The sequence below is a fragment of the Hyperoodon ampullatus genome, assembly GCF_949752795.1.
Source record: "Hyperoodon ampullatus genome assembly, chromosome: 2".
Lineage (NCBI taxonomy): Eukaryota > Metazoa > Chordata > Mammalia > Artiodactyla > Ziphiidae > Hyperoodon > Hyperoodon ampullatus.
Genome location: NC_136915.1, coordinates 24,032,888 through 24,046,388, shown reverse-complemented (window position 1 = coordinate 24,046,388; position 13,501 = coordinate 24,032,888). Strand labels below are relative to the sequence as shown.

General features: G+C 48.0%; 1 protein-coding gene across 4 annotated transcripts in view; it reads right to left on the bottom strand.

Annotated features, from left to right (window-relative positions):
* Positions 1 to 11,572: 11,572 nt before the first annotated feature.
* PTPRU (protein tyrosine phosphatase receptor type U) overlaps positions 11,573 to 13,501 on the bottom strand; it is a gene marked incomplete at its 5' end in the record, with an annotated part of 91,653 nt that continues 89,724 nt past the window's right edge. For all 4 annotated transcript variants that reach the window (XM_079698287.1, XM_079698290.1, XM_079698288.1 and 1 more), the window contains 2 exons: positions 11,573 to 12,778; positions 13,011 to 13,146. In XM_079698287.1, the coding sequence (XP_079554413.1) occupies positions 12,716 to 12,778; positions 13,011 to 13,146 (199 nt within the window). In that variant the 3' untranslated portion in view covers positions 11,573 to 12,715. The remainder of the gene's footprint in view (positions 12,779 to 13,010; positions 13,147 to 13,501) is intronic.

Sequence of the window (13,501 nt, the reverse complement as noted above, 5' to 3'; positions counted from 1 at the left end):
CTAAAACGGACAACCAAATACACTGCTTAAAGTTCTACCCACTGAAAAGATTTTCCTTCACCACTGTCCTTCAGGGTCACCCCCTGATGATGTTATAATGCTGCAGTCTTCTACTCTGGGGTGGTACTCACGTATCATGTAGCAGCAGCATCTGTAAACCAGGCTTGAGTTTGTACTCCTCAGCTAACTCGCCATAAGAAACTCCCCACAAAGCCATCGGTGTGATATGAGGAAGAGGCAATGAAGTGGGAATCTGAATCATTGAATCATACAACTTACTCATATCTTCCAGAGTTGCCCAAGCATGGTCTCTTTTATACCACTTCCATCTGATTGTAGATTGCTGCTACACAAAGTTAAATTTATGGCTAGCTGTGTTAGAGGAATCCTAAATGGGGGTCTCAGGCAGCATAGTCACCTGCTGCAATCTCTTACCACAGACCAGTAGAAAGCTAGAAGATGTTTCTCAGAAGAAGAAGTGTTATCTGCATAAGAGGGAAAGATTTACTCTAAAATCCTGGAAGTTGGCACAGTGATCCTCCTTTGGGGCCTTGCCTGAGACTATACGGCATTCCTATTTGCTATAAAATCTTTGATAATCATCAGATCTAATGGATTATAAGAGCCATGCGGTAGAAGGACATGTACTAAAGCCTTAACTTGCTCTTTTTCTTTGGTGCCCACTCAAAACTGTCAGTCTTGCAGGGATTTTGTCAATGGGTCCGAGAAACACACACAGATATGATATACGCTTCCTCCAAAATCCAAAAAGCCTACCAAGTGCCGTGCCTCTTCTTTTGAGGTAAGTAGTATAAAGTGCAGCAGCTTGACTTTCACCTCAGAGAGGATATCTCAATGTGTTCCATACTATTGAACCCTCAGAAACTTTACTGAGATAGTGACCTTTGAAATGTTGTGGTATTTATTTCCCACCCTTTCATTCACATATGTTGTTCTTGCTGTTCATCAAAAGCAATAAGCTTGTCATCAGTGTAGTGCACCAGTGTGATGCTTTGTGGAATGTCAAGATGATCACGTTATCTGTGGACTATATAATGGCAGAAAGCAAGAGAACTGACTTAGCTCTGAAGCAAGACTGTGAAAGTGTATTTTTGGCCTTTCCAGGTAAAGAAAAACTGGTTTGGCGGTCCTCACAAGTTGGTTTGGAGAAAAAGGCAGTATCTAGGTCAATGGCTACATACTAAGTACTATACTGAGTTGCTCCCGTAAACATACTATATCTGGACAGCAACTGCAGTTGGAGTCACCACCCGATGAAATAGATGAATAATCTAGTCATTCTCCAAAACTCATCAAATGTCTGCATAGGCCAAACAGGAAAGTTAAATAGGAATGGGATGGGAATCACCACCTCTGTGTACTTCAACCTTCACCAGTCTCTGAACTTTCCCCAGGAATAGAGAATTGCTTTCAATTTACTATCATGGTAAAAAGGAACTTCCAGTGAGCCTTTCCTTCCACAAGTGCCCTCACTTCATGAGTCAGAGACCCAAAGTGGGGATTCTTCCAGTTGCCAAGCATGTCTACTTCAATTATACAATTCAGGAAATGGGGAAGTGACCCACTGGACACACCTGAGCTGAGTATCTATCACCTGACTACCTAAGTTTTCACTTTGACCGGTAGCCTCTGTGGCATTTTGCATTCCCAGGAATGATCATACATTCAGAGAAGTGTCTAGTAATCTCCAAAGATCTGAGTACCTTCCTTTCCCAAGTGTAGTCATCTAGTAAACGGCCAAAGCTCCCTCTGGTGAAGGCTTGGAGGAAGATTGTTGGTACATACTCATAGCACTGCTGCAGGAATCTTCTTCAAGGGGCCTGGCCTCCTCTTCAATAAAGGGGCTCTAACCTGTCTCAGAACGAAGAGAGGCCACCACTCACCAATGTGGTGAGTCAGCTCAGGTTTTGGCTGGTTGGTTGGTTAATTTTTTTTCTGTTATGTAAATCAAACCATACTCTAGTAGGCTGTCCACCTACTTCCTTCCTCGGGATGCACTTATCCATTAGTCACTACCAAAGATCTCTGTTGGCCAAGGCATTCTGATTACTGGTACATCCCTGCTGCCATTTATGGTAAATGCACTCACCTTGTCTTTGGCTATTAAGTACTGCCACTTAGCCTCTACCACTCCAGGATCCTACCATCCCCATGAAATCAGGGAGCCTGTCTGAATGACAGCATTATAATACCTGGTCTGCAAAGGTGAACATCCACAGAGTATCTTAAGGATGTAGGTTCTCAACTCACTAATATGTTTTTCAAAGCCTAGTTTGTGAAAGTGTCTTCTTGGAATTTTATGAAACATAGTTTAGGGGTGGCTGTGCTGGTCACACATGATAAATCCAGTCCAAAATCCTCTATCCTTAAGCCTTTGGATCAGAGGAAAACATAGGCAGAACACTCTTTGACATAAATCGCAGCAATATCTTTTTCAATCAGTCTCCTGAAGTAATGAAAATAAAAACAAAAATAAACAAATGGGACCTAATTAAACTCAAAAGATTTTGGACAGCAAAGGAAACCAAAAACAAAACGAAAAGACAACCCACAGAATGGCAGAAAATATTCACAACAACGCAACCAACAAGGGATTAGTCTCCAAAATTTACAAACAGTTCATGTGGCTCAATACTCAAAACATAAACAACCCAATCAAAAAGTGAGTGGAAGACCTAAATAGACATGTCTTCAAAGAAGACATACAGATGGCCAAGAGGCACATGAAAGGATGCTCAACATCACTAATTATTAGAGAAATGCAAATCAAAACTACAATGAGATATCACCTCACACCAGTCAGAATGGCCATCATCAAAAAATCCACAAACAATAAATACTGGAGAGGGTGTGGAGAAAAGGGGACCCTCCTACACTATTGGTGGGAATGTAAATTGGTACAGCCACTATGGAGAACAGTATGGAGCTTCTTTAAAAGACTAAAAATAGAGCTACCATATGACCCAGCAATCTCACTCCTGGGCATATATCCAGAGAAAAACATGGTTCAAAAGGATACTTGCACCCCAGTGTTCATTGCAGCACTGTTTACAATGGCCAAGACATGGAAGCAACCTAAATGGCCATCTCCTGATGAATGGATAAAGAAGACGTGGTACATATATACAATGGAATATTACTCAGCCATAAAAAAGAACAGAATAATGCCATTTGCAGTGACATGGATGGACCTAGAGATTGCCGTACTGAGTGAAGTAAGTCAGACAAAGAAAGACCAATATCACATGATATCGCTTATATGAGGAATCTTTTTTAAAAATGATACAAATGAACTTATTTACAAAACAAAAACAGACTCACAGACTTAGAGAATAAACTTATGGTTACCAGGGGGAAGGGCAGGGCGCGGATAGATTGGGAGTTTCAGATTGACATATACACACGGCTATATTTAAAACAGATAACCAACAAGGACCTACTGTAAAAATAAAAAATAAAAATAAAATAAATAAAATAGATTATCCTTCAAAAAAAGACGACTTTGGAATCCTTCCACATTATTCCATGGAAACTCTAGCATCTCCACTCATTGAATGTAAGTCATTTTCAAGTCCAAGTTTCAGTCAACCAACTAAAATGTTAGAGCCACCTTCAGCTGCACAAGCTGACACTTTAAATCCCGACTCTACATCTATGAATTCAGAATGATTTAGTATTCTCTTCCACCCTTAGAATCAAGTCCATATATATTCCCCAGGATTATGTCAAAGTTTGCCATTCTTCTACTGTATAAACTGTCTCCTTCTGGATCCCAGTATATACCTGACCCTTTGGAGCATGTTGAGATTTGACCTTCATTATGGATCTAATGGCAACAAAGGATGTTTGTGTTATGTCTTGAGGAGAATGGTCATCCCTTTTCAAGGTATATGCCCTGTATCACAGGGTTTTCAAACAAAGGAAAACTAGTCTCTTTAGATACAAGAGGGAGAACTTTCTTTCTTTCTTTCTTTCTTTCTTATTTATTTATTTTTGGCTGCGTTGGGTCTTCATTGCTGCACGCGGGCTTCCTTTAGTTGCGGAGAGCGGGAGCTACTCTTCGTTGCAGTGCACGGGCTTCTCATTGTGGTGGCTTCTCTTGTTGCGGAGCATGGGCTCTAGGCACGCGGGTTTCAGTAGTTGTGGCGCGCAGGCTCAGTAGTTGTGGTGCATGGGCTTAGTTGCTCCGCGGCATGTGTGATCTTCCCAGACCAGGGCTCGAACCCATGTCCCCTGCATTGGCAGGCGGATTCTTAACCACTGCGCCACCAGGGAAGCCAGAGAGAGTTCTTTCCATTGGTAAAGTGAGCCTCACAGTGGCTCTCCATTTCATCTGAGTCCAACCAGATGTCTCTACCAGACGTTTCAGGATCCCATTCTTTCCTAACTTATGCCCAAACTCTCATGTGAGAAACTTGGCAATACTGTAAATTTAACTGACGTTTAAATTCTGTGACCCACACCATTAAATTTTATATTTTCTTTTCAGCAATATCAGCCCTGTGGCTACATGAAATAAGTTTCTTTTAAAGATGCCATGGAAGCTCTGTGGTTCTCAAATCATGGTTTGAGCTGAGAATTAAATGACCTGAACTTATCATTTTCTTTTGAGTGAGTGCTCCAGTACATTCAAGAATCCATGTCACTGGAAGCAACCTAAGTGTTCACTCACAGGTGAATGGATAAAGAAGATGTGGCACATACATACAATGGAATGTTACTCAGCCATAAAAAGAAATGAAATTGAGTTATTTGTAATGAGGTGGATGGACCTAAAGTCTGTCATACAGAGTGAAGTAAGTCAGAAAGAGAAAAACAAATACCGTATGCTAACACATATATATGGAATCTAAAAAACCAAAAAAAATGGTTCTGAAGAACCTAGGGGCAGGACGGGAATAAAGATGCAGACGTGGAGAATGAACTTGAGGACATGAGGAGGGGGAAGGGTAAGCTGGGACGAAGTGAGAGGATGGCATGGACATATATACACTACCAAATGTAAAATAGATAGCTAGTGAGAAGCAGCCACATAGCACAGGGAGAGCAGCTCGGTGCTTTGTGACCACCTAGAGGGGTGGGGTAGGGAGGGTGGGAGGGTGATGCAAGAGGGAGGGGCTATGGGGATATATGTATAACTGATTCACTTTGTTATGCAGCAGAAATTAACACACCATTGTAAAGCAATTATACTCCAATAAAGTTGTTAAAAAAAAATCCATGTCACACCACAGTCTTTGCAGTCATAATTACTGATACGATGGTCAATTGCACTAATCACTTGGGCTCCCCAGACACTTGCTTCAATTAGCATTGCATCAAAATCCATCACAGGTGATAGCATAATTACAATGCCACTATGCTGTTGATTAGTAACATCCCATGTCCCATTGGCAAGGAGCACAGCACTGTGCTCAAGCCCAAGGGCACAACGAAACCAATCAAAATCCCACCTTTGAAGGTCTGTTCCTGGGTCCACTCCTGCTCCCAATTCTATATCCATTAGAATCCAGTCAAGAGACAGAGTTCAGAACCCATAAACTGAGCATGGAAATTTTTAATATAAAGAATTGTTAACTAGCAAAGGTAGTTAATTACTAACAGGGGGTGAAAGAGGATTCTAAGGAACCTGGAAGCAGCAAGAAAGAAACACCCAGAAGAAAAAGTGGTCTGCAAAAAAACGCAGCTAATATGTCTAGGCTGAGGGAGAGTGAATAATGATGGAACTAAAAGACTAAGGAGAAAGTCTTCCCCCAAGACTGAGATTCAGACCTCTTCAGGGAGGGTATGAGGACCACAGGAACATGCAGCCTCCAGTGCCTAAGAAACATGCCAGGGAACATGGGCTAGCACTTGTCTGTAGAAAAGGCGCTCTGGAGGGTGAAGCTTGAGGATACATCCAGAGCTGGTCCACAAGGGCCACTGAGGTCATGGCTCCCGTACTGAGAAAAAAGAAAAAGATGGGTGGAGGATCAGAAGCTGGAATGGCATTGCACTCCTGCTATCACCTACAGTGTCCCTCTAGTGCCCCCTATTGACAAAGCCTAACATTGCTCCAGCTGGCAAAAGAGAACTGTTTACAGGGTCCAGCTCCAGTATCTCAAAGCAGGGCAAAGAAGGATGTATTTGAAGCTCAGAGACAAAAAAATAGATAACTGGTATTGTGGGAGAGACAGAAATGGAAGGGAGCAACGAGGCTGTCAGGGAAAGAGGCTAGAGGGGCAAGGGTTTCTCTGCCTTTAGCAGAGGGTGGGGCAGGCAGGGGCTGTAGCCCTGGGGAGTGAACTCTGCCCCCCAGTGCTCTTCAGAAAGAGAAGGGAGTCCTATAATAAACACAGCTCAAGAAAGCCACATTGTTCAGCTTTCAAATGAACAGAAACTAAAATTCCTGGACAGGTTCCCTCTCCCCACCCCTGGGAGAAAGTAGGAAATGAGTTGAGATGCATTTCATTTCTTTTGAAGAGGCTTTCTCAGCTCCTTGGCTCCTGCTGACTCAGGCCAGCCCCACCATCTGCAGATTCAACAGACATTCAAATGTTCATCCAACAGCATTATCAGCAGGCCTCCTAGGTGACAAGCACTGAGTCTGGGAGGCTCTTTGACTGTGGGCCTCAGCTAAACCTGTCTACAGCTGTCTGTGGCTGAGCCTGGCTTGAGCAAGTGTTGAGAGGGAAGATTGATCCATGGACAAGAGAAATTGCAAGTAGTTAATGTGGTTCACGTTCAGATTCTCCAGAATTCTGTGAGGATTACAAGAGCAAGGACTTTGGAGTCAAGTGACATGGGTTCTAATTCTGACTTGGTTCTTTAGTGGCTGTGTGACCTTAAGCAATTCGCCTCACCTCTCTGAGCCTGTTTCCTCATATATCAAATGGTTTTGGCTGTATCTACCTCAGGGTTGCTGGGAAGATTAGGGATAATGTCTGTATTAAATGTAATCCAAGGACCTGCTAGGGTAGGTGCCCAGACCCATCAGACCAAAGCCCAAACCACACCCAAGGTTTCACCAGACTCAAAGAGCAGATGCTCAGGCCAGTGGCCTGACACCACCACCAAACAATGCCAGCCCCATTGTCACTAATAGTGAACCATCGGTGCCCTGATTCCACCTACTCACTGGACAGATCAGAGCCCCAGAGAAGGCAGGTGATTATCCAAGGCAACACAGCATGGTGGTGGCCAAGCCAGCACTGGAACAAGGCCTCAAATGGCATCAAGCCATTTGACCATCTGGAAGACTAAAATAATGTGTTTCAGAGTATGGGTTCTGGAGCAAGGCAGGCCTGAGTTCGTGTTCTCCCTCTGCAACTTTCATTTATTCAGCAAATATTCATTGAGTGTCTGGCACATGCCAGGCACCTGTGCTCAGTGTTGGGGACACAGGGGGACCGGATTCACATGGCCCCCGCCATCTCACAGTCTGGAGGGCAAGACAGTGAACAAATAACCAATGAATAAATAAGCTCATCACCCACTGTGGGAGAGAAGGAGGGACATACAAGGGGTGAGGCCCTGAGACAGGACAGTGGGGCAGGGGGTCCCCCAGGGCAGTCAGGGAGGCATCTGAGCTCTCTAGGGGGGCATCTGAGCTGGGACCTGGACACCAAGAAGGACCAGCCACACAGAGACTGCTGCAGGGCGTCCAGGCTGAGAGCTCAGGGCAGTGAGAAGTGATGCCCGAGTGAGAAAAGGAGCCGGAGGGACACGCAGGGAGAGGGTGGAGCCCCGTCAGGCAGGGCCTCGGAGGCCACGGCCAGGAGCTCAGCTCTGCCCACCGCGCAGTGGGAGGTCACTGAGGGTCTGAGCGGTTGGTGATGGGACCTGGCGTATTTTTTCAAGCGATCACTCTGGCTGCTTCTATTTGTCAGTCACTCGATGGCTCTGTGACCTTGGACAGGTCGCTTAAGCCCGCGGAGCCCCGATCTCCTCACCTATAAAGTGGGGGTGACAACGATTCCTGCCTCACCAGCCTCCTCGGAGGACGATAGGGCAATCCACAAGGAGCACTTGGCAACTCGCCCTGTGCCTTCTAAGTGCTGAATAGAGCTTCTTTTGCTTTTTTTTTTTAATAGATCTTTATTGGCATATAATTGCTTCACAATACTGTGTTAGTTTCTGTTGTACAACAAAGTGAATCAGCCATATGCATACATATATGCCCATCTCCCCTCCCTCTTGAGCCTCCCTCCCACCCTCCTTATCCCACCTCTCTAGGTCATCGCAAAGCACCAAGCTGATCTCCCTGTGCTATGCTGCTGCTTCCCACTAGCTAACTATTCTACAATTGGTAGTGTATAAATGTCGATGCTACTCTCACTTCACCCCAGCTTCCCCCTCCCCCCAACCATGTCCTCAAGTCCATTCTCTTTGTCTACGTCTTTATTCTTGCCCTGTCACTACGTTCATCAGTACCATTTTTTGTTGATTCCATATATATGTGTTAGCATATGGTATTTGTTTTTCCCTTTCTGACTTACTTCACTCTATATGACAGACTCTAGGTCCATCCACCTCACTACAAATAACTCAGTTTCATTTCTCTTTATGGCTGAGTAATATTCCATTGTATATATGTGCCACATCTTCTTTATCCATTCATCTCTCGACAGACATTTAGGTTGTTCATTGCAGCACTATTTACAATAGCCAGGACGTGGAGCTCTGCTTTTTCACATCACCATGTCCAAGGCTCTCGTCCTTCACCAGCAGGACGTCGCTTGGCCTGAACCTGTTGAAACCATAGGTCCCTCCAATTCCATCAACACCACCCAGCCTCCCACTGCCCTGGGAGCACCACAGCCTCTGGTTCTTTCTTCTCCCATTTCTTGGATGAGGCCCCCGAGTCTCACTGAAGGTCAGGACCGGTCTCAGTGCCCCTGAGTAGGAGGCCCACGGACCAAGAGCCTTGGACACCATCGTCCCTGCTCATGTCACCACATCACAAGGTAGGTTCTGCCCACATAACGACACCGTTATTTCTGCACTGGCCTCAGCCCTGGGGGTGTCTATTAAGCCCCTGTCCAGCAGAGGCTGCTGGGGGAGCTCAGCGGAAGCCCAGTGACGGGGAGCAGCCAGGCCCCGCTCTCAGTTAGGGCCTTGCAAATGGCCTTAGCGTCTGTCAAAGTCATGGCTCCATCTCCTGGGTGCCCGGGATATATAACATGTGCCAATCAGCACCCGGCGGAGAGGCTGTGAGAAGTAATAATTGCCTTGGCAGGTTCCTACAGCCAGATTTATTATGAAATAAAGAAAAATATTTAGCTCCTGGCCCCTCTGTACTTGTGGAAATCCTATTTACTGGAGTGGGGCCGGCGGGGGCTTCTACCCCACATCTGCTCTGCCCGTGGCCCTGGGCAGAGCCAGGCTGGACCATTCGTCTTCTTGTGCTCCAGGCAGCCTTGTCTGAGAGGCCACTGCCTCTGACACATTGCACAGCATTTGAAAATCAGCGCCCAGGCCACAGATCACCCAGTTGGTGTTGTATCAAGGGATCGTTTGGCTTTCAACGCCACCCGGACAGGCACAGAGCAGAGCAGTTAAAGGCCCGGGCTTTGGAGTCAGCCCGGCGTGTGTTCAAGTTCAAGTCCGGGCTCTGCCGTGCAATGGCTGTGACTTTAGGTGAGGAAATGCCTCCCTCAGCCTCCGTCTCCTCACCTCTAAAATGAAGGGGAAGTGGCCCCTACTTTGAAAAGCTGTTGTGTGGATTAAGTAAGAGACAAAGCCTGCAGGTGCTCAGCGACAGGCCATGGTGAGCACGTTTACTCCCCAGAGACTTCAGTATTATGGTAAGAGATGGCATTTACTGAGGGCCAGTAATGTCACCAGGGACTCTGCTAGTTCTTTTTAAACCATTTTATCTCCAGACTTCACAACCAATCCTGCAAGTAGGTAATGCTATGTCCATTCTCTAGATTAAGAAACTGAACCTGGGGTGGTTCGGGGGCTTGAGCAAGGTCACCAGCTGGGGGGATGTGGGAGCTTGGCTTATTGATTCTGGAGCTGGTGCTTCTCCTAATATACAACCCACCCTCCCAGCTCCTCTGAAAGGTCAAGTAAGGCCAGACAGACAGGCAGAACCACACCACCCTCCCTCCCTCCCTCACACCAACATTTCCTGAGCATCAGCTCCAAGTCCAGTGCTTTGCTGAGAAGTGGATACACTCAGACGGACACGGAAACACTTCCTGCCCTTAAGGAACTCAGCACCTGATGGAGGGAGAAGCAGGGCCGCTGACCCACTGCACAGAACACATATGTATCAGTTAGCTTTTGCTGCATAACAAACTTACTGGCTTTAAAGAAAGAACAATTCTCTCTTCCAATTATGGGAGTTGGTTGGGCAGTTTCTGCTACATTTAATCATATAAGTACACTCACCTGACAGGTCAGCCAGGCTGGAGGGACTAAGATGGCCTCATTCACCACATGTTGGTTCTTCTCCACATGCCCTCAAATCTCCCAGTAGGCAAGATAGGTTTCATTACGTGGCAGAGTGCCAAGAGAGCAAAATCAAAAGCTGCAATGCCCCTTGAGGTCTAGAAGCCAGAGCTCACTTGATGCCAATTCTGCCACATTCTGTTGGTCAAAGCAAGTTATACTCTATTGCTTGGCCAGTATCTATGACATACATTTGCAGCCCATCAGGTAAGGTTTAGTGGTCAGTTCAGAATGAGTGTGAGGGGGTCAGTTTGTGCCTTAGCTAAATGGGATCATAACTGTCTAAAAATTGTTTAATTCAGATTAAAGGATGTTGAATTGCGAGGTCGTTAGAATGGGTCATATCCTTTAACCAATGGAGAAACTGAGGCAGAGTCAGCCAGTGTGTGAACAGAATCAGTACATCACAGAGCCAGTCTTCATATGAAGAAACTGAGACCCAGAAACAGGAATTGTCTTCACCAAGTCCTATGGCAAGTCTGTGACAGAGCCAGGAGTGACTCAGGTCCCTGCCAGTCAGGGCACTCCTCCTCCCACTCCACCCCCTGAGGAAGCCAGAGACTGGGAATGGGCTGGACTCAGGCAGCTGGACAATCATCCCCACCAGATATGTGTCTGCTCTTTCTACACACCTGGCACCATATAGGCACTTAACCACTACCTCATCTCAACATGATAGAACTGTCCCCATTTTACAGATGAGAAACCAAGGCCAGGAGAGGCAGCTGATTTGCCCAGGGTCTCACAGATGGTGGGGACCATGTGCCTGACCCTGAAGCCTGAGCTTCCCATGCTGGACACAAAGGAGCTCAACCTAGATCCAGGCCCCCAGGGGTTGAGAGGCAGCTCTGTGGCCCTCGGAGGTCTCAGGATAAAGCCCCATCTGAGTAAGTGCTTCAGAGGCTTGGGTGGAGACAGCAACAGCCAAGGTCCCTTGGAACCAGCTCTGCAAGTGGAAGGCCCCTGAATGATGCCCTGGTCCATGCTCCTCCCCCCATTTGCTGGATGGAAAATTTGAGGCCAGACCAGGGCCCTCCCGCTGCACTGGGAGGTTGGGGGCAGGTGAGAAGGCCCCAGTCAGGCAGGCCAGACACACATAAGGCTGCTCTGTGGCATTCAGAGAGCACGTTTATTTACAAAGCACTTTACAAACATCAGCTTATGCCTCCCCACAGCCCCCTGCGAGGTAGGTCAGTAGTCATATCTACAGTTTACAGATGGGGAAATTGAGGCACGGAATGGGGGTGTGGCTTGCCCCATTTTAAAGAGAACTTCCCACCCCTCATCAAAAAATAAACAAAAAAAGCATACATCCTCCATCCCAAAATATACCTTCTTTCTCCAAACTCTAGGGGTACTGAGCACCCCTGATTTAATAGCATCCCAGTGGGCAGCCTGACCAGAAGCCACAGGGACCTCAACCCCAGGGGCTGTCATTCAGCCTTGCAGATTGTCACTGACCCAGGCTGAGCAGGACCCAGCCAGTGAGGCCTGAAAGTTATAGGCAGTGGGGGCTGAGGTGACTTCATTCTGCAGACATTGGGTCAAGCAGGGAAGGGACCCCACATGGGACAGGGTAGGGATGGGCAGATCCTGGTTCGGGGAAGCTCAGAGCACATTCAGGGAAGCAGAAATGGAGGCGGGGTGGGGATCATGAGCAAAATATCCCCCGGGCTGCAGGGAGGCAACGGGTGGAGGAGGGAGCTGAAGTTCCCCCTGGGAGGACGAGTCTGAAGTGCCCACTGGCAAATCAGGGCAGAGTCCAGTCTCCCCAGGACCCTCAGGGGCTGAGCCAGATGGGATGCTAGATGCCAAGCCCCAGTGCACTCTCTACCCATGTCCAGCCAAGCTGGGTGGAAACCCTGGCCTGGCACTTGCTCTACAGGGCCTCACTCATCTCTGCCAAGGGCTGGGATGCAATCCAGGGGCTTGAGCCTGGGTCTCCCAGAGCCGGCAGTTCTGAGCCCGTCACTCTGCTGGGCAGCGCCAGGCCTCTCAGCAGGCCTGCAGGACCCCGCGGAGGTGGGCTGGGCTGCAGTCTTGCTAAGCTCCTCCTTGGCCCGCAGCGTACCCACAGAGGTGCTGAAAGGCCCTGCCCACAGTGGAAGGGGGCACCAGGATGGCCCAGCGCCCACTCCGGTAATTTCCCTGTGAGGGCTACAGCTGAGCAGAGTTGGGGGCGCAGGTCTTCCTTGTCAGTCCGGGATGGTGGCCTGGCCCTGAGTGCGCAGTGGGTGCCCCAGGCCAGGGGCCCCTGCTATCTTGACTCCAGTCCCTCCAGGTACTCCAGGGCCACATCATAGCAGAAGTGGTACTGATCCTGGGAGAGGGAGAGAAAGAATCACCAGCCTGGTCCCTCCCTAGTACTGGGGCAAAGGGGCAAGCATGAGCCCTGCCCCATCGATGGGGAGAAGGGGAGAAATGGGGGTAACATTTTGGCACCAGGGGACTAGAACCCAAGGCCCAACTGTGGGGGCCAGATAAGGGAGAGGGGTGCTGGGCGTGGACCGGGAAGTTGGAAGTGGCTGGGCAAGGGGTACATGGCGCCTCACCAGGGTCTCCACCATATTGGGTTTGTAGTTTCTAAGCATTTTGGCAGCAAAGAAAACGTCTACCAGGTTGTGGCAGCGGATCATCTCCAGGACTGTGGCGCAGGCGCAGAAGGTGCCGCTGCGGCCGCCCCCATTTCTAAAGGAGAGACACGAAAGATTTGGGGTTGGGCTTGGTGGGTAGGGCGAACTCAAGGGTGAAGGGCAGGGCAGGGCCAGGGAATCCAGAAGGGAGGGGCGGGGCAGGGAACCCAGATGGGAGCAGTCAGGGAGCCCAGAGGCGAGCAGCAGGAAGAGAAGGTTAAGGGGATAAAAGACTAGCATCCAAAGTGGAAGGTATCTAGGAAGGCAGAGCTTCCAAGAGAAACAGAGCAGATTCGAGAGAAAGGAGGCCAGACACACTCCAGGAGAAAGACACTGAGACAAAGCGAGCGACAGAAGAGGGCTGCAGAGCAGCAAGCAAACACCCAGAGAGGAGGAGAGAAAACAAACAC